The sequence below is a fragment of the Daphnia magna genome, linkage group LG6 (genome assembly GCF_020631705.1).
Source record: "Daphnia magna isolate NIES linkage group LG6, ASM2063170v1.1, whole genome shotgun sequence".
Classification (NCBI taxonomy): Eukaryota; Metazoa; Arthropoda; class Branchiopoda; order Diplostraca; family Daphniidae; genus Daphnia; species Daphnia magna.
Genome location: NC_059187.1, coordinates 8,922,195 through 8,942,136, shown reverse-complemented (window position 1 = coordinate 8,942,136; position 19,942 = coordinate 8,922,195). Strand labels below are relative to the sequence as shown.

The window sequence follows — 19,942 nt, the reverse complement described above, 5'->3', positions numbered from 1 at the left end:
GTCAAATTAAACAGAACGAACGGCAGCATCGCTACGATTCAAAATGGCGGTGTGTGCAAGAAACATGTCATTTTATTTCATAGTATTATGATATACACTGACGTGAACAGGGCAGGGGGGAAAACAAGAGAGGTTTCCATCAACAAGTGAAAGCAGATATTGGGGAGAGGTGGCGAATATATATCTACGATCCATCACAATTAATGTTTATATCCGCAGATCGAAACGATTATTTCACTATCATCAAAGAAAAAATGGGGCGATTCAAATAGGTTTCAGACTGCGTAGTTTTTTAAGAACTAATAAAAGCTCCTTTTTTTTCTTTTCAAGGTTCACATCATACGAAAAACGAGAAATATCTCATTTCCCCATTTTTCTTTTTTGTTACCAACCGAACGCTCAAGATTCTTCACATTTGATGCTGGATTGACATCGTCGGTAAATGACATAATTTGAAAGTTTGCAACAAAAGGAAAGAATTTTATAAGAACAAGGGAGCGTCGGTGGTCAACACAACACCCGACTGTCTAGGAAAAGGAGGGCAACATCATGAGGAAAAAACTTAAAAAAAAAAAATGAAAGTTTCTAGTTCATCACTCACCGGCATGTGCTGATTGTTTTCTAATCGGTTTCTTCTACCCATATTGGACTCCTCAAACTGTGTCGAATTTTTGAATTCTTTAATGGTTACTAAAATTTGCACTCGGATCGACGCTTTCTAGCCGAATTTCGATCAACGTCTCACTACTTTGAGATCCCAAACGCACAGAAAACAATTTCGGAAAATTAAAAGAGTTCCACATCTTCCTTAATGAAACTACGTGTCACCCGCGTCAACCGAGCTCTTTCAACCTCAGCTGAATCGTTGCTTGAATGACGAAGGAAATAACAAAAGAAAATGCAACCATTCCAACAAAACACACTGGTAATTAACGGAAACATCGCCACAGCAAGAGGGCGGAAGACAAATTCAAGAAATTGAAAATGCCCCAAGACATTAATATATGCCTTTGATTCCCTTGGCTTTGACCCGCTTGCGATTTCTCGTGAGAATGCCATTACACACCCGCATCAGGACGGGAGCTACGTCTCATGTCCCCTACTTGTAGTCCCTACCATGTACACGGGTTTAATCTAAATATTATATGGGATGAAGTAGGGAGGGGTGATCTCTAATGTCTTCCTGTTTGTATAGCCTACTAAGAAATGAAAAGAATTTGTCACTGAGTGGATGGGAGTAATTAAAAGGTTTGAATGGGAGTGCAATTTGACGAATCGAGCCGGAGCCCTTTTTTTTCGGTGCCTAACCGAAAAATAAACAAGAGAATGTTGGTTAAGAAGGAATGGACAGAAAAGTCAGAAATGGAACGTAAATCAAATTAAATTGACAATGGATAGAGAAGGAAAAACAGAAACGACCTAAGTCTAACACAAATGCTGTTCACCCTCCAGTTAACTGTGCGGATATTTTTACAACCCCTACCACGCCATGTTTTTTTCGTTAATTTATCTTATTTAAATCTTTGTTTTGTCTTTGTTTTGCCTTAGTTTTTGTTTTTTTCTTTACTGAGCGGACGAATGGAATTGAAGAATGGCCCTGCCAGGAATTTCAGATTTGCAGAGTTTGTTAATTACGTCGGAAGCCTCCTCAGCTGGGAAAACGCTGTGTGGTGGAGGTTTGACCTGAAAACGAAAAATAGAACAATGATAAACGGACATTTATTTGAAATTGATGCAAGTCATTAAATACCTTGCCAGAGTGAACGAGATCGACCAACTCTTTGAGCTGTTCTACAGTTCCAGTCTCGACTGGTTCTATGGTGATTCCGTATTCAACGGCCTTGCGCGAGAATTTAGGTAGCAGACGATCGGCCGTCTCGTGGCCAAGAAACACTACGCCGCCCTTGTGGAGGCATTGAATGGAACGGTTGAGGCTGCGCGAAGTTGTGCCAAAATCGATGACAACATCAACCTGACCGTGGCAGGCATCTTTGGTCCTTTCAATAAGAATGCGTTCGTAAAGCTCCTCGTTCCACTGGATGACATCCACCCTACGAAAAAAGAGTAAATTATTATTTCAGGATTATTTTCACGTGGTGTGATTCACTTGGTACATACTTTCCGGATTCTTGAGCCAAGCAAAAGCCCTCGTCACGAAGGCACGCTACGGCAATGTGAACACGATGTTGTTTTTCGCTGAAGAAATATCGAGCAAGACGAAGGGCCCAAAGGGCCAGACCACCAGTACCGACAACCAGGATGTGGCACATTCCTGTTGGTTAATGTAAAAAATAATCCACCAAGCTCTTGTGTTACTAACAGCGTGTAGACTAAACAAACCTTCGGGTCCTTTCTCTTCAGAAATGCGTCGGACAACACCCTCTGCTTTCTGGACAGTGTTGAGAGCCCACAGGGCACCAGAAGGTAGCATAGCAGCCACAGACAGGGACATCTCATCCGGAATTTTGACTAAAAAATGTATTTCTGGCACACTCATGTATTCTGCATATCTATTAACAAAAGAAAATGAATCTTTAATTTATTGTTTCAAAATAATATTTTAAAAAGTGTTTATACCCTGGAGGACACTCGTCAAATGGGTAAACAATGACATGGTCACCAACTTTAATTCCACATCCTGGATCAACCTCCTCACCAATTGACTCCACAACTCCAGCCACCTCATAACCGGGATAGAATGAAGAATCACGGAGACCTCGATGAGAGGCACTGGTTGTGCATCCACTGTCACTGCCCATCGAGCAAGTACTTGACGTACTAGAAACACTGGCAGATCTCTGTCTGTAACAAGCACCGGCACACATGACCTATTGTAGGAAAGAGAAAAGAAGACTGTAGGGATTAAGCAATTACAAGTACAAATAAGATTAAATTACTTTGACACGGGCTCCCAATGCTGGCACATCTGGTACCATGACGTCATACTGGAAGACATACTCCTTGCTCATACCAACCGTGGCCGGGCTCTCGATGCTGACCTGCTTGCACACTCGGTTCATTCTTGATGACGGAGTTGTTGGGGGATATTTCGACAACCTGATTGGACATTAGAAAAGAATTAATTCAGAATTTCAAAAAAATTCGGTAACCGTTTTACACGTTTGACATACAAGTTTAGTCTGCTAAAGTCGACAAATCAAAAGACAAAAGTATCGATTTTCTGTATTTTATGTTCGAACAAAGAACAAAAACAAACAAAAGAAGGTTTTTAACCTGTCGTCGGGGATGAGACACTCGACGGGCATATTTGCACAATTTTTGTTTTAACGAAATCTATTTAAATTCTTTTAGCAAGAATATTATACCAGAATCTATTGTCCCCACTCGCAAGAGAACAAAAGGAATATTTCGAAACTTTGGAGCAAGAAATTTGCACAGTGTATTCTGTGAAAAGTCGCAGGAAATAATGGATAGCGTGAAGCAGCTGTAGGTTGGCTTTATGTGGTCGGCTAGAAGGAGTGGCGTCGTGAGTCGGCGCACTACGTGACGTATTATCTGCGACGCCAGCGACCAATAGCTATAGCAGGTTGGGACGTGGGCCACTATCACGAACCGTGCACACCGAGAACACGTGGACAGTAGTTCCGTCACAGGAGCAAAAGAACACCACCAAAGAGGTCTTGCTGTACGTCCTCGGCCCCGTGAAAATCGATGCTGGTCTTTTTCACGTAGGGAAAGGGGAAAGCCTCCCGCCATTGCGCAAAAAAAAGAAAAAGAAAAGAAACGAACTAAATCGATGCTTTGGTGGCAACAGCTTTGGATTTTTCCATCTCACGAGAATGTAATAAACTAGTTTTATTTAATTGGCAAATATGGTATGGGTAGTGTAGAACAGGTGTACCGGTAATCAAGATTCGGCTCAAGGCGTTCTTATAGAAGTAAACAACTCCATATATGGATCATGTTTAAAGCTGTAAAACGTCAGCGTAAACGAAAAGGGTCAACTCGTAGACGATACACCGAGAAATATCGATATAAATACGAAGTTGTTTACGATATAAAAGGGTCGAAAACGAACCCAGTCAACTGAACCGAAAACAACAACAACCAACTCTCCTTATTTGCATTCACGGACCTCCAAAATGGCTTCGTGTTTTGAGAATTTTCGGCCATGTTGTTAAACATCGTCACGTCTCGGCTACACTTTTTGTATAAATCTCAACAATAACAACATTCAATTTCTTTCCGTATTTCGTCTATTTTAAAAGTTCACACTAATTTATCTCCTAGTCACGAAGGTCGTTCCAGTTTCCCACTTGCAGCCTTCCTATCTCCGGGTCTTTTATCTTTAAGGATAGGACTCAAAACTTTAAAAAATAATAACCACAGCTAAAAACAAACAGCTCAAAATTGCCAACTAGTTTAACCGCTTCTAGTCTACTGCGCAATTTTCGACCAGTGTCTTGTTTTCGTTGTCGAAGTCGTCACGAAAAATTCCCTCAATTCATTTTCTCTTCGCCATATCGGGGATGTGATCAAGAAGGACACTGTAGCCTACACCGGTCAAGTCCAGTTTAATAAACAAATATGACGTAATGAAATCGGCTTTCTTTCCAGCAGAGGATGTCGATAACAACCGATTCCCCATTTCCGTCGTCAATATCCCAACAGCATAATTATGGTGATAGAAACAGACGAGATGCCGCAGTTATTGCTGCGATACGCAAGTATTCAAGCTAATTAGAAGTGTCGTCATTATTTTAAAAAAAAAAGAAATCAGATCTAGCGTGTCTTTTCCGCTTGTGTGTCTGTGTCCTAGAATTCTCCCGATAACTTTTCACGCAGCAAAGCACGACTCGTGCACGTGATCAGATCACCACACCCCCAGCTACTCCTCCAAACTTCCTCTCACCAAACAACAAAGAAATTCTAGCTTTTTTCTGATTTAAAAGACAACGTAAATGACTTGGCTAATTTCTCGCATTCGAATTACAAAGGAATTTAATTTTGTATTATTTATTTATTTTTTATTTTTTTCTTCAGGCGGAAACGATCCATTTTCGACCAACGATGAAAATGGAAACCAGTCTGGATTTCCTTGATCTTTTTACAATGAGATAGTTCCAAAGTGTTCTTCTTACAAAACAACAACGAAATGGGATAAAAGCCGGCCAAGATACGTTTCTTTAAGCCATAATAAACACTTTAAATGAGTCAGTTCAAGGTTCTTTCTTCTTTCGGTCGGTGAATTGAACATACTTTGCTAGAGGAAGTAACAGAAGGGAAAACCACGAGATTACCTGGACTTATTCAGCTGCTGCTTGAAGCGGTAAGAACGATAAAACTGGTTTCCGTGAAAGCAAGCAACCACGAACGAAGTATTTGCATGAAGACGTACGTGAGATTCGGTCAGACAAAGCCTGAAGCTCAACTGCTGTGAGCTACGTGCACTCTTGTTGTTTTGCTGAAAAACAGATGTCGGAGGATGATGGCGATGGTCGATGAGACAGAGACGGAGATAGTAAACTCTTGTGAGCCGATTTCTTGCAGCGCCACGGGTGTCTGAAATCCATAACACAATCGCAACAGCTTTGGTAGATGGCAGACTTAAAAGTTTACTATCTATAGACCACCCGATACCGCCACAAGCGAAGTGAGAAATCCTAGTCTTGAATAGCCACAAGGCTGTCCTATCTATATTTCCCAATAGATACTGATCATCACAAGCAAAGAAGTCAATAAAAAAACTATAAATAAACCATATGTTTGGTTTCATCTCTTAATTCCTTGAAACACCTTGTTCCCTACTGATCCATCGACAAATTTAAAAAAAGCGAACGGAGAATAATAACTAAGTTCTATTTAGAAGGATTTAGCAGAATTGTCATAAAATAGATTCTCAGTTGACTAGATAAAAATGTCTTCACAACTGAATAAGCGACTCATTTTATCTTAGCAAACGTAACTTCAATGTGATATTTGCATTGATCTTTATTTTCAGCATGTGATGCTTCTGTGCAACTATTTGCTGATTCAACATTAACCTACGTAACGTGTTTGCAACTAGATCAATTGGCGATTTAGAAAGAAACAAACTGGTACAGCTACGCCATCTAGTTGCTATTTTCGGTTCCGTGAAATCAAGACTTTAAGCATAAATAATAATAGAATAATATTTTTTAATATATTATTTATTAATTAATAGGGAAATATGCAAAGGAACAGAACATTACGATAAAAATGATTCGCACACAATTAGATGGATCGGGAAAAAGATTGAAAACATAATCAACAAACGATTCTGTTAATCTTCTGTTGGTAAGGCACGTCCTCGGTATGTGTTCTTGTTTTCATTTCTTTTCTTTTTTTCCCCCTAAGCGACATTTAACACAAGAACAAAATTATCGCACTTTTTTAGGCTGAGGAATGGCGTTATTTTAATTCAGCGACGACCCCTATTGTCGGAAGGAATTTTGGAAGGAATGGTATAGTAGACCACTACACGTGTAAAAATGAAATAACTGATTAAAAAATCAAAGAAAATACACAGAAATGACATCAAATCTGACACACGAATGTAGTCTCTTAATGGACGGGTAACGTGGCTAATTTCGCAATGTTTTGGCTTTGATGGGCGTTTGGAGGACGGTGGGGCACGTATCGATCACTTTCAACAACAGACTGTCGATATAGTCTTTCAGATCTGAAATTTCGTTATCTCGTTCTTCAAGTAAATCAATCAATCCCTGGAAGCCAAACAAAAATTATGACACGGATATAATTAATTGAAACCAAACAAATCACCTCGCGGGACTTTTCCTGATAGATCCGCAGCCTATCTTCGGATGTAGATGAATCACGCAGAGTGCGGTGATGATCGCGGGGCGTGTTGTTATTGGCCGGCTTGTCTTCACCGACAACGACACGCTGGTGAAACGAGGCCGCCATTTTCATGCGATGCGTTTCATTGGCACTCGAAGGTGTCGTTGCTACTCATAGGGCGAAACAAAATGAAAAACAAGTGAACTCATTAGAAAATCCATGCCTCGTAACAAAAGAGGAAGAAAATAAATGTGTGCATAAAGTAGGCTTGCAACTAGTGTTAGTGACAACAGCAAATTCATATCCCAAATTCATGCACGAAAAAGTGGAAGGTGAAAGCAAGTCAAACAAGTGGGTTAGATTTAATTTCTTTTTTTGTTGTTGTTTGGTTTTGATACTTTAAAGTGCCGTGGGTAGCAAAAGGATCGATTGGGAGGGAGTGTTTACCCGCCTGTTCTCCAGCACCATCATCGTCCTCGTCGTCTTCCGTGATGGGTGAGCCAGCCGTCTGGTCGCAGGATGGCGATTCCAGAGTCAGCGACTTCAGACAGGGAGCCAATGATATTCTTTTACGTCGAGCTTTAGCTTCTTCATCAACAGGCTCAAAGGGCACGATGGAACGACGAGCGCCGCCAACGGCAGCGCTATCATCAGAAGAATTTTGCGATAGCATCGCCATGTCGTAATTATCCCAAGACAGTTCAGCTTGTCGGGCGCGGTTAGACGCGGTTGATTGGACGGAGCAAGGCGTCTGAATTGCAGCAGGTGTGAGTTGTAGCGGCGTAACGGTTGGCGGAGTAAAGAGGCGCATCGTGTGGCAATAAAAGTGCAGCCAGGGGACGATTTAATGCTTCGACAACGCTTTCCGATGGCGATGAATTGGAAGGGCTAATACCGTGCGGATGCTCCCCTTCGGTCACTGAGACTGCACTATCCATAGTCTTAGCGCTGTCTGAATTAGAAGCGCCCGTCATTGCCGATGACAGTTGCTCGCTACCGCCGAATCCCTGACTACCATCTTCCTTACTGTTCTCGGACCAATCTAACTCAACTACGCCAACCGATCGCTGTTCGGTATCTGTTTCGCTATTTGGTGTGGAGAACAAACTAAAGAGGCGATCACGTCGAACTTCTTTGGGTGAAGAATTAATAGGAGTCTCCTCCACGCGACCAGAGGTTTGCAGCGTAGTGTTGGTACCCTCCTCCTGAATTTTCTCAACTGGACTGATCTCAATCGTTTTATCGTTGAAAAAGTCGAGCGTAGCTTCCGTTTCCATCAGTCCTTCTCTGCCTTCATCTTTCGTCATCGCTCGAATCAGTGCTGTAGAGTTCTACTACGTTAGACGAACGAGCAGGTTTAGGGGGCGGTACTTCTACAGCTGTGACGGAGGGTTGTCGATCGTGTTCTTCGATAACCTTTTCTAACATCTCGCAAACACTGTCCTCGTTCAGCATGAGTTCGTCAGCTTCATCGACATTGCTTAAAACAATCGCGCGTGCTTGCTCGTTCCTATTGTAAGTAACGTCCAAAACATCGTCCCGATCATTATCCTCTTCCAGATCTGAAAACTCTTCTTCCTCGGAGGAATCAGATTCGAACGGATTTAACTGAATGGGCGGAGGCTGGCTGGGGGCATCTTCAATCTCCAATATGCTTCTGGGCAAAACGACTGGCTGCTGCATTATTGAATAATCATACGACGAAAGCAAAGGTTCATTCGACACTTCAGAAAGTGGAGGGACTGGACTTCTTCTGGGTTTAGGAACAGGCGGTTGTCGAGCAACAGGTTCATCATTGACACCGACAGGGAAAGAAGAAGGAAGGGGTGGTGATGACGACATGCGGGGTCGAGCCGATAGTGATTGGCCAGTGTCAAACTCGGCTTCGGCTTCCTCACCTGCAGATATGGGCTGAACCTCCACGATCGGGACTTCATCGACGGTGGGTAAATCCTTGCGTTGACGTGCCTGAGGAATGACAGCAGGGGGATCCATTTCCACCGGTACTTCGTGGCTTTTGTTGCTGCGGGCTTTTGGGACAGGAACGGCACTGATATTCAGTTTACTGGAAGGAGGCGAAGCGGACGGTGAGAGCGACGGCTTTTCAACGATAAAAGAATCCTGGATGATGATGGATGGCACTCCCCCTGCCACTAATGACGGTGGTGATGAAGAATGCAAAACAGCTGCGGCAGTTGACATAGCAGCAGTTGTCATTGCAGCACCTGCTTTTTCCTCCGACTGCTTGCTGACGGGCTCTTCCGACACTGCGGATAAAACCAAGCCGGAACCGTATGTTCAAAGAGAAATCTTTTGACCACCGCTGACTCGTGGTTGTTTACTAACGGCTGGCGTAAACATTAGCTAAGTATGAAGGCCCTAAGCGCTAGTTAAGATCGAAATCAACATTCACAAAGCAGAAAAGGGGATAAAACAATCAAACAAGATGAACTACTATGGATGGAAATTATTAAAAAAAAACAAAAAAACAGTTTAAGCGCACACCCCATCAACCAATTAATCAAGCTCCAAAAACAAAACACCTAGTTTTTAGTATTAAAAAAAGTATGAGGCTGGAGGGGGAAAAGAATGAAGCAAGCAAGCTGAACGGTCATTGACTCCGGCTCACCTTTATTCTGTTTGCTTCCAAAGAATTTCTGATTCCAATCGCTTTGTTGTTGAGTAGGCGATTTACTCGCACCGCTAGTCACAGAGACGGCTAAACTGGAACTGAAAATATAAGAAAAAAAAAGTTAGTAATTAATAAAAGGGACAAATTATTCACAAGAATAAATTTATCCAGTGCTCACATAGACGACGAGGGTTGAATTGCTCGATTTGGCAGTGTAGCTGACGAGCCGGAACGTTTCATCGAATTGTGCCGAAGTAATTCGCCACCTCCAAGGTTTTCTAGCGACCCTTGTCCACTTGCTAAGCTACTGCTTCCGCCAGCTAGGTTCAGTGAACTTCCAGAACTCTTGTGTGACAACTCGTCGAACTGATTCCAACGAAACGTTTAGCATTAAAGTCAGTTCTCCGAAGCAAGAATGAACGGCAAAATTTGCTTTATTACTCTAAACTCATCATCATCTTCAGATATAACGCCCGGATCCGGTTCTCCACTGGAATATTTCCCGCTATATCGCCCAGAACTATGGCGGGAAAGACGGCCATCGACACCTTTTTCATCTCGTCCAGCGCTCTTTGGCAACCTCAATTTGCTTCCTGATAAAATAAAAAAAGGGCATTAAGCGAAGGTACAGTGTATAGAATGGTGAGGCGAAATACATATTTGAAAATTTTGACTGGTGCACTAAAGAAAATATGCTTACCCACAGACGATGCTAATTTCTTGATACCTCCTTTTTTCTCCTTACCCAGGCTCATAAGACTTCCCCCTGATCAGACGTGATAAGGCATGCGTTAAAATTAATTACCTTTCATGTCCAGACCAGCAGAACCATCAACCAAGTGAAAGGTATCATGCGATCAGGCACAAGACTCAACGAGACTCACCGATGTTATGTGCCGCCTGGGACAGGTGGCCAAACGATCCCTTGTGCTTTTCCTTTTTCGAGAGATCCAGCAAAGATCCCGACTTGACGGTAAAGGCCACACGAACCTCAATCTCACCACGATTTTTATTTTTTCCTTCTTGGCCCGGCTTACTTTTTAATGCGTACCACCTGTTAAACGTTTTTGTAATGCAGAGATTTAGAGGCGAACTAACGGAACAGCAAATAAAAAATTGCTACTTTGTTCTGGGTCTTTCATATACATCAAAGTTGGAGAGAGGCAATGCTACCATGCCCAAAAACTCGTCGACTCCGATGAAATTCTGATGTAGGGCAGTGAGCACAATTTCTGCCGTGTTCCCTTGTGTAGGGATTGCTCTAAACGGAAAATAAATAGATTATAAATCATTCCCATGTTGTGTACCAACGGTATGACTCACAGCTCACACTCTTCTTGCCATTCCAGTTCAGATAAGGCTTTTTGTTTAACTGAGGTTTGAAATTTCTCTTTACCCAAAGAGATTGTGACGAAGGCATCATTGGTACCTGAAAATTTTGGGAACAAAACAAAAAAATAATTCCAAAGCAGTTTTCCAAAACTTACAATGAGCATACCATTCTTTCCCTTAGTCAACAGTCCCTTCACTCGGCACACTAGATGCATTAAAAAGAGGATTTACAAAATGAACAATCAAGCTGAAAAACATGCTGGTACCTGTAACCTGCACATGCGTTGGACTCCACATTCTTCAAGTTGCTGTGTGGATAAATCAGTTATTTGTCACTAGATTTAAAGCAATCAAGAGTTGAGAAACAGGATAGGGAATGTAAGTGAATTAGGAGACTATAACAGGTTTACAGTACTGTAAGCACTAAGGACTATGATAACTTGATAAGGATTCACAACACCACACAGAATCTCTAGCTGTCAGCAACCCAAGATTGCCTCGCGATGAAATTTGCTAGTGCAGGCTCGTAGCAGAGAGTCAAGGTCGGTTACTCACCCGTAAAAAAGAGAAAAAGCACGATGCTCTTAGTCGACTTCCGGCCTTCAGGGGGTGTTTTGTTTTGTGCCCGAGAATGATGTCACGCGGGACGAGAGGATGAAAAGGATGAACTGAACACCGCCACAGCCACCAACAGAGTTTTAAAATTTTCTCAAAAGCTGCCTGATAAAAGTGATTTCGCAATGGCGGTTAAGCTGTTTCACTTCTGGTTGCAAGATGTTATCTTCCACTATTCTAGTGGCTACAATTAAGTTCGAGCTCTGTGCGACCTGATGTTGCCAACACCGTTTGCAGTAGTATAATGAGCACGATTTACGAACGGATTTTTTTCCGAACGTCAGGCGGTTTTCTATGACTGACGGCAACGCCATCTAACCTCGGCTGGTTGTAAAGGTTAATAAAAAAATTTCTTTTTCGTTTTTTGGGTATCATAGTATCAGGAACAAATCCAAATCCATTGCGGAAATTGAAACCTGACAGAAAAGAAAGAAAAAAGAACGAACTAGCATAGTATTCAATATCCGATTTGTGACTTTAATCCGCCTTTTCTTGGTCTCTTTTGTTTTTCAGACCAGGAAGTGTATTTGGACGCAATACGTAGAAAGTTGCATTTAGCCAACATATGGTTTTTATTAAAAAATGCACTGTCGTGACCCGGCTTGTTATATCCGTAAAAAAAATTGTGGTGTGGGAAGCGTGTGCCAGTTTCCAATGAAAAGGTTGAGAGGGAGGGCGGTTGTGGATAGATTTAGTTTCGTCGAACGGGGTCAGCTTCATGGTGAAAGTTTATGGACTATCGTCACATGGTTCGATCGCTTACCACAAAAAGCCAATGTAATTAAGTAACTCGATTTTTCCCCGCACATAAATTGTCGCAGGAATCATCAGGAAAAAATGTGCATTGTAGTACTTTTTACAATGTGTCATAAAAACAATATTGCGATTATTTTCTGGGTTTTCGTCCAACTTTATGGATGATAAGATAAGACGAAATAGTTGAAAAAAATTTGACGACGTAACAAGTAAAACGCATGCTTGTCGGTAGTATGACGTCAGTTTACCGTTGGAGGATTGATTTGACAGTAGCCATTAATTTGGGGCCCAGGCCCAGCTGTGTGTCAAGACGTTGCCGCTCTGCAGTATTTTTGCTAACGGGACTATTTTTGTTGTTGTTTGGAAAGCAACGAACCTGCCATTAAGAAATAACGATGCAAAACACATTTGACTTGCTAATGCTAAATCCAGTAAATTTTGCATTAAAAAAAATGATACAAAAAAAATCAGAGCTTATATAGGGAGTTAGGGAACAAATTAGTTAGTGGAGAGTGTGGGAGAGAAATGGAGGTGTGACTGTTAAAGTGTTAATTATTTCGCATTATGTGATAAACAAGTGAATTTCCAGGTCTACTGCAACAGTCAAACTCAAAGGGTAGAATTTTTCAAATTTCTAATCGTTTTATAATGTGCATGAACTTTTTATACGCGGTCAAATCAAATCAGGTCAAATTATACAAACATATCATTTTATTCCCGCTAGATGACGACACCCTAGGAGTTTCAGGAAAAAATCCCATAAATAAACATCATGTCTTACGGTGACTTTGGCATATTCGATTAGGTGAGAAAACTTAATTACTTTAAAAGAAAAATTAAATTAAAAAAAAAATTATAGAATATTACGTGTTTTGAATGTATTTTTTTACTTTAGGATCACTTTTCTTCAATCCAACCGATCGTTGCCACTGTCGTCTGCTTGTCGACAGTAGCTAAGCAAAGGGGCAAAGGGTTGTCAAAAACAATTTGTTTTCACTTGGTTCATAAATATTTGTTTCATATTTCAAGATGAATATACGATGCGCCAGGGTAAGTCTTAAAAATGATCTGATTATGAATAATATCATATCTCATTGTCATCTTTTGCTTAAAACCAGCCAGAAGACTTGATGAACATGCAGCATTGCAATCTCCTTTGCTTACCAGAAAACTACCAAATGAAGTACTTTTTCTATCATGGTCTTTCCTGGCCTCAACTCAGCTATGTTGCAGAAGATGAAAAAGGACATATTGTTGGGTGCAGTGCAGCTTTAAAATGTTTTCTAATAATGCAAACATGTACTAACCATGTGCTTTTACATAGGTATGTTTTAGCTAAAATGGAAGAAGACAGTGAGGATGAACCTCACGGCCACATCACATCGCTTGCAGTGAAACGTTCCCATAGGTAAAACCTGAATTAAAACCCCCCTTTAGCATCAGTACATGATTCTGTTGCAGGCGATTGGGATTGGCTCAAAAGCTAATGGACCAGGCATCCAGATCTATGATTGAATGTTTCAATGCAAAATATGTGTCCCTTCATGTAAGGAAAAGTAACCGAGCAGCACTTAATCTCTACACCAATACCCTGAAATTCTCGTAAGCAATTGTTGTAAAAATTTCAAAAGAAATTAAGTTTGTTTACATTTGGTTTTGTTTTTATAAAGGATATCTGAAATCGAGCCAAAGTACTATGCTGACGGAGAAGATGCTTACGCAATGAAGCGTGATTTAGTATCGTTTTCACAGCAAAACGATACGCTACCGGCAGACGCGACTACATTCTACGAGACTAAGACGCCCGAAGAACGCAAGCGCCTAGCCGCGATTGCTCAAGAAAACAGAAATATGGAAGAATGAAAAAAAGATAGGAACGACAAGAAATTGAATTGACGGTTAAGCTGAACATGTTTAAGACGAAATTGTCGTGAATACAGATCACTACACCAATTGAAGATGACCAGCACATTTACTTTGCTAGAAAATGAATCAAGGAGAAAACCCAAATCTTTTGGTAATGGAGAGTGATGCTGAATTAGCCATACTCTCGACGACTCCAAAAAAGGAGGAAGACGTATGCACACTACGAAGGAGCTAAGAAAAAGAACGAAAGAAAAAAAGACCCTTTGGTTGTGGCTGGATGCTTACTTCCCTTTCCCTCCCCCGCGAGAATGAAGAGACACTAAAGGCTCGTTATGCTGTGTGAGACATCGGTAGATTTCTCTTGTGTTCTTTCTCTTCAGCTCCGACTTTTGTCTCCGCCCTGCTATTGACACGGCAGCAGTTACCGTAGGCGCTCGTACGTGCATTCACACGTGACGGGATGTCGGAACGTTCGATTAGGAATGGAAAAAAAAAAGACATAGGAGGCAAAACGAAGAGCAAGCTAGGGGCAGAAAGTCATAAGGGATAGTGCCATACCGTGTACTGTATACACTCAGTCGTTGGTTGAAAGCACATTCTTTGACGCTGACCTAACTGAAAACCGAGCTGCGACTTGTCTCAGTTTTTATGTCCTCGTGTTGGATGTATTTTTGTCCTTTCCTACTTTCGCTTTGGCTATTTAAAGACAGTCGTTAGCGCTATTATTGGGTACGGTGCCATAAAGTTCTTGTTTCTCGTCTTGCACCTCATTGAAGCATTGTCGCGGAAGTTGCAACCGCAAAATTGGCGAAGCGATATCAAAACCTCAACCCTTCTAGGCTACAAAGTTGGGCAAATAAACAACCGGTTTATGTCTTATTGTCTTGTTTGGGTTTTTCTCGAAAGCTGCCACCGCGTGCTGGGTGATGGTAATCGAATGATGCGTCATAACGCGATGACTGCGGAATTTTTTTAGATGCCACACACACACACACACACCACCGGTTTAGGTGTATATAAGGGAAAAGAGACAGTGTGTTGTGACCAAGCGCTTACATACCAAAGGAAAACATAAAGGGCCGCTCAAGAAGTCCTTGAATGGTCGGCCCGTTTGTCATTTTTTTCTTTTTTTCACTGAAAGATGCGAGAATGTTTGTTTTTTCACTGCGGTTTCACTGGATCAAGCTTTTTTTTTTGCACTGAAACATTGTATACCTTGACCTAAATGGGAAAGTGTTTCCCGGAACCAGGAACTACATAACCGTCAATTAACTTGTTTGTTTTTTTAAATGTTATTGAAAAATGTTTATCGGTGATCATTTTTTCTATGTGGTTCAATCAAACAGGAATTGGGTCTCTCGTTGAATTCCCCGTAGAAATTAAGCAAACAAATCATTCCCAATAAATTATTGACAGCGCCACACACAAAAAAAAAACAGGATTGGTTTCCATTTTAAATCATACGGAAACATCGATTGAATGGGTACGAAACAATTAATCAAATGAAAGGCGCAAAGGCTCGTTTCTCTATCTGTCTTGGTGCAACGGGTTTGGCTCTTCAATTCCATATAAAGTAAACTTATCTAGATTCAAAACTTTTTTTTGTTGTCGATTGGATCCAAAGACTTTGTTGGTTTTCCTTTCAGCTGATAAGAAACAATACGTTCGACTTGCCTTGCTAACTACTCCCGTTTAAAGGTGAACAGACCAAACGAATTGTATACAAGATATGGACTCTTTCAAATTCAGATACACCTTTTTTAAAAAAGGCTAGCAGTTATAGACTAGTTGGATTTTAAAAAATTAATAAAAACAGTCGACGTGTTCCAGCATAAATACCCCATCAATAAAAAATACATATATTACAGTGTCACAAGGAGACGCATCTATTTTTACCTTTAAAGCAAACAATACGTAAGCGAAGACAATGACAGCAGACGTGCGCCGGATTAAATCCCCGCTATTTAACATAGGAAATCCTCGTTTCCTTCCGGCATTTTGGAGGGCCGCAACCATTTACTATAGTTTTGTAGATTGTTGATACTGCACTAAACTCTACAAATAGGGGTTCTTATAAATATTTATGGGGGTGAAGGGAAGTAACGTTTTCTTGGAAAGCAAAAGGGACGAATTAAAAAACCGGAAATTCTTATCCATTTCAATGGATCTACTGATAAAATGGTGGTTAGGTAAACTACTTTAATGATAAAGCCGCAAGAGCTTCCAATCACGTCTCATTAAACTCTCCCCCCCAAAGATAATCTAAAGATAGCTTTTTCTGCGCGATAGAATAAAGAAAACGAAAGACGTCAACGATTGGCGATGCATCAGCCAACTTTGCAATTGCGCATCTAGCAGCAAACTAGAGATTATCAGCAGAAGCAGTCGGGGACGTTATTGTTTTGCTAGCGGCGCCCCGCTGCTTCATTTGATATTTACTCGATTACTCACCCAATAATAAAAAAACCATAAACATACACTATTATACAATTAGATAGCACGCACGGGACACGAAGTCTCCCGACGATGACGCGTCATCACTACCTTGTCGCGTGTACAAATACACACAAAACAGAACAAGTTGGAGAAGATCGTCTGACGGTTGGAGCTGATGGATATGGTACATCAAGAAGCTTCCTACCTTGTGTTTACATACAATGCGGTGGAGGGAGTACACACGCACGTATTGCTCATACGGTTCCACAGAAGAAGAAGCAGACGAACACGATTTGATTGCGAGACGGTATACGCTGCATCTATCAGCACAATTGGATATGTACCGGCGGCACCAAGGGGCGTCACGGGCTTCCATCATCAGCTACAGCGGCTCTGTGTCTGTGTGTAACCGGCTGATGTTTTCGTTCTAACAATACAGCACTGATTGCACTCGCCCGATTGTTGTGGACCATGAACCTTTCCATATGCACCTTGACTCAAAAGAAAAACTGTTTTTTAACCTATACGTATTTATTGATAGTAAAACAGAGTACTATCTGTAACTTTAAAGTATAACAATCAACTGTGTGTTTGAAAAACTCGTGCGTAATGGATGTACGGCTTCCCCAGTAACAGACGTCTATTTACCTGTCCTGTTGCTAAAGCCAAAGAGTTGGGCTGCTCTTGTTGCAAACAATAATGTGAGTCACGATTTACGTGGTAGTCGTCTGCTACACTAATCGTCTTCTGCTTATTTCTCTATTAACTCTTCCATGGTTGCCGCTTTCCATCTGGACGAGATGAGCTCCACGATTTTTTAACAATCTCTCATCACCCACTAATTTGTTGACTTGTGTCCATGGCTGGCATGAGTTTAGATTTAATCATCCATTTTTTTTTTTTTGCCTTAAAGAAAAAATCTAAATAGATTCGTTTTGATTTTTACAATAGTCTCTCTTATTTTAAAAATGCAGACACGACATTATCTTTAGCTTTTGTTAGATAAACTTAGTTGACGAGGATGTATCAATGGCTACCATAATTTTGGGGAGTCAAATCCCACGACTATGGTGTAATCTTTTTGTTCAATGATGACTTGGCTATAAAATTTCCAAATGTGATGTGTACGTTGCCCTTACATGGATCCACACCTGTAGCCATTGACGACGTCTAGACTGTACATAGCCCACAAAAAACGGGGATACGGTCGGTAAATCTCTGGCTGCTCTGGGCGAAATTGTTGCTTAAAATAAGAATAGAATTTATATCATTGCGCAAGTGGGCAACCCAAATTTGACTTTCGGCATTCGTATACAACCAGTAGCCTATGTACACTTGACAAAACAAAAAGATACTCGACATTTTTAACAAACTGCTCAAACAAGAGAAAAGACAATGACGTATTCAAATGACTCGAAGCATAAAAAGGGGAATTCTATGACGTCACAATGAATGGAAATTACGGGTGTGTGGGCGCAACAGTGACGACGATGAGAATATCATATTTACAAAACTATTTCAACCGCCGATGCTTTCTCATTTAGCACGACCATGCAAAGAAATAAAAAAAAGCCTTTCGGTTTGCGCCATCCCGTATCACGAACGCAACCTATACTTGGACCACACCAAGTCTATCGCATACGGTCGTGAGAGAGGCTGACAGACACGCATAAGTTATAAAAGTGCGCACAAATGGAAAGGATACATGTCGAGCCCCCTCCGTCCTTATACGTGCTTTCGTTTAGCGTGTCGATGACGATGGAATTCCCCCGCCAGCCGGCGGCCGTGCAGGGGATTCCCGAGAACAAGACCGACATCGCCGACTCCCGCGGCCGCCGCCGCAATTAAGTCGTCGTTAAACGCAGTACCAAGAAAGAAGAAGGCAAACAAAAAAAAGAGGGGGAATTTAAAAGAAAAAAAAAAAGGTCTATAAATATAGTGGTCGGTGAAAAGTGGCTCGAGGACATTCGTGTCCCTGTTTTGATCCGTGGAAATAGATTATAATCATTTTTATCTCTTTTTGCTGCAATCGTTTCAATGTTATTCGATGTTAAAGCGATAAACAATCTGAGTGGGTTTATGTAGGGGAATTTATGAATAGTTGCGTAAAATTCATTAAGAAAAGGTAGCCACCATTGTTGAGTTAACCGATGGCCGTTGAATTTCATCTTGCTGATGTCAGAGCTCGACCAACGCCAACGATACGTGACGTCATCACTGTCACTTTGTCTGGTGTGACCTCATTTATAATTTTTTCTTCTTCTTCCTACACCAAACACCTTTTTATTTTGTTGTTGTTGTTGTCGTTGTTTTCTTGCCAGCCGCGTACAGCCGCCATATTTTTAGCGTTTACACGACACGGTCGTGAGTTCCGCAATGGAAACCACTTTTTAACTTGCAACCGGAGACGACAATAAAAAAAAAAGAGAGAAACAACAATATGTTTGTAATTTTTCTCCACTACGAACTAGAAACATCGTCTGTATCAATGACAGTGTAAAGTACACCTGGCAATCAAAGTTCATTCCAATGATTCAGTGTCAAAACAATTGAACGGTCGGCACACAACATAATGGGGAATTACGTGGGAGACGAGTATAGAGAGAAAATACCCATAGTTCGATAAGTGATAATTGAACTTTGATTAGAGCAAAAAACAGCCCGTGACTGTGGGCGACTCGGTGCGACTGTCAATGGCAAATAGCATCCAGCAGTGTGTTGTCGTTGTTGATGATAAAAACAATAAAGATTAAGGTGTTGTCGATTATTTGCGTCGAGATAATCGAAGAAATCGATGTTCCAAAATAACAAAACGCACAGCCATGATGATGAGATTGGTGCCGGCGGCCAATCGATGGCGGATGTCCGGCTCGTGTTTTGTTTTCTTTTCCTTCTTCCATTTTTCCGCATAATGTCATTTTAAAAGAAAGTGCCACGTTCCGTTAAGTCACGCGATGTTCAAATAAAAGCGGGAAAGACTATCTGATTTATTGCATCGAATTTACGAACAGGAAATTATCGATTTATTGTTTGTGTTGAAAGAAATTCGAGAGCACGATCCAGTCAGGTGAGATGTCAATCTTTGACGCGACACTGTCACGCGGTTCATTGACATTGCATCACGTCCGCGATATACATATCGAATAATTCTTCAGATTATAATCAAACCAGGTGAACGCTTAGCACTATACACATTTCAATTAATTCATGCCGCGAGACTACGCGGAACTGATTCCATTTCACCGCAAATGTGTGGCGGGTTTTTTTTTAAGTGGAAAAAGAGAGTCAGACGGAGAGCCATTGATGACGTCATTTAAATCGTGTGCTTTAAAATATATATATGGTAGGTGTACACGACCTAGAGTAGCTACTATGATTATTAAGAAAATTCGTTACAATCAGTCTGGGGATTTTCCCAGTCCGCTTTCCTTTTTAAAGCGACGCTTTTTTAAACAATTTTCTTTTGTTTTTATTGATTTAAAAAATATTTCTTGAAAAGGAAAAAAAAAAAAACAGCACGAA

General features: G+C 41.1%; 3 protein-coding genes and 2 long non-coding RNA genes across 9 annotated transcripts; 2 read left to right on the top strand and 3 right to left on the bottom strand.

The window, feature by feature from the left end:
* Positions 1-54: 54 nt before the first annotated feature.
* Positions 55-5,393, bottom strand: LOC116925240 (quinone oxidoreductase). Of its 3 annotated transcripts, none has more exons than XM_032931913.2 (7): positions 5,262-5,393; positions 2,898-3,057; positions 2,578-2,828; positions 2,341-2,510; positions 2,119-2,272; positions 1,751-2,051; positions 55-1,683 (listed from the first exon to the last, which is right to left on the bottom strand). In XM_032931913.2, the coding sequence occupies exons 2-7, from the start codon at positions 3,018-3,020 to the stop codon at positions 1,564-1,566; spliced, it is 1,119 nt and encodes a 372-aa protein (XP_032787804.1). In that variant the 5' UTR covers positions 3,021-3,057; positions 5,262-5,393; the 3' UTR covers positions 55-1,563. The 3 variants fall into 3 exon arrangements, with proteins under 3 accessions (XP_032787804.1, XP_045031555.1, XP_045031556.1); XM_045175620.1 differs by lacking the exon at positions 5,262-5,393 and adding an exon at positions 3,235-3,529; XM_045175621.1 differs by lacking the exon at positions 5,262-5,393 and adding an exon at positions 3,327-3,529.
* On the top strand, positions 3,707-6,529 carry LOC116925246. 2 transcript variants are annotated; one of them, XR_004395386.2, is made up of 3 exons: positions 3,707-4,918; positions 5,005-6,059; positions 6,167-6,529. It is a non-coding gene; the product is annotated as an uncharacterized LOC116925246 (long non-coding RNA). The 2 variants fall into 2 exon arrangements; XR_004395387.2 differs by having other exon boundaries at positions 5,005-6,090.
* On the bottom strand, positions 6,135-12,077 carry LOC116925238 (rab11 family-interacting protein 1). The gene is given in 15 exon segments (XM_032931907.2): positions 6,135-6,707; positions 6,766-6,950; positions 7,231-7,585; positions 7,587-8,082; positions 8,084-9,050; positions 9,413-9,513; positions 9,594-9,781; positions 9,857-10,008; positions 10,116-10,181; positions 10,300-10,469; positions 10,539-10,676; positions 10,739-10,844; positions 10,914-10,952; positions 11,014-11,082; positions 11,303-12,077. Coding segments are annotated over 14 exon segments (3,135 nt in total). The 5' UTR covers positions 11,045-11,082; positions 11,303-12,077; the 3' UTR covers positions 6,135-6,566.
* A 776-nt stretch (positions 12,078-12,853) lies between these two features.
* LOC116925244 (N-alpha-acetyltransferase daf-31) lies at positions 12,854-14,076 on the top strand. Of its 2 annotated transcripts, XM_045175622.1 has the most exons (6): positions 12,869-12,923; positions 13,014-13,168; positions 13,237-13,376; positions 13,443-13,526; positions 13,580-13,720; positions 13,789-14,076. In XM_045175622.1, the coding sequence occupies exons 2-6, from the start codon at positions 13,148-13,150 to the stop codon at positions 13,979-13,981; spliced, it is 579 nt and encodes a 192-aa protein (XP_045031557.1). In that variant the 5' UTR covers positions 12,869-12,923; positions 13,014-13,147; the 3' UTR covers positions 13,982-14,076. The 2 variants fall into 2 exon arrangements, with proteins under 2 accessions (XP_032787809.1, XP_045031557.1); XM_032931918.2 differs by having other exon boundaries at positions 12,854-12,923; positions 13,237-13,526.
* A 1,150-nt stretch (positions 14,077-15,226) lies between these two features.
* LOC123473959 lies at positions 15,227-17,311 on the bottom strand. Its single transcript, XR_006648496.1, has 2 exons — positions 17,069-17,311; positions 15,227-16,911 (listed from the first exon to the last, which is right to left on the bottom strand). It is a non-coding gene; the product is annotated as an uncharacterized LOC123473959 (long non-coding RNA).
* Positions 17,312-19,942: the final 2,631 nt, after the last annotated feature.

What these genes read in the sequence shown, in the direction of transcription:
- LOC116925240 (XM_045175620.1), bottom strand. Translation starts at nt 3,266, where the DNA reads ATGCCCGTCGAGTGTCTCATCCCCGACGACAG. An exon ending in TGTCTCATCCCCGACGACAG is followed by an intron (nt 3,058 to 3,234) that starts GTTAAAAACCTT and finishes ATGTCCAATCAG; the next exon opens with GTTGTCGAAATATCCCCCAA. An exon ending in TTTGACGAGTGTCCTCCAGG is followed by an intron (nt 2,511 to 2,577) that starts GTATAAACACTT and finishes TTTTGTTAATAG; the next exon opens with ATATGCAGAATACATGAGTG.
- LOC116925244 (XM_032931918.2), top strand. Translation starts at nt 13,148, where the DNA reads ATGAATATACGATGCGCCAGG. An exon ending in GCAGTGAAACGTTCCCATAG is followed by an intron (nt 13,527 to 13,579) that starts GTAAAACCTGAA and finishes ATTCTGTTGCAG; the next exon opens with GCGATTGGGATTGGCTCAAA. An exon ending in ACCAATACCCTGAAATTCTC is followed by an intron (nt 13,721 to 13,788) that starts GTAAGCAATTGT and finishes GTTTTTATAAAG; the next exon opens with GATATCTGAAATCGAGCCAA.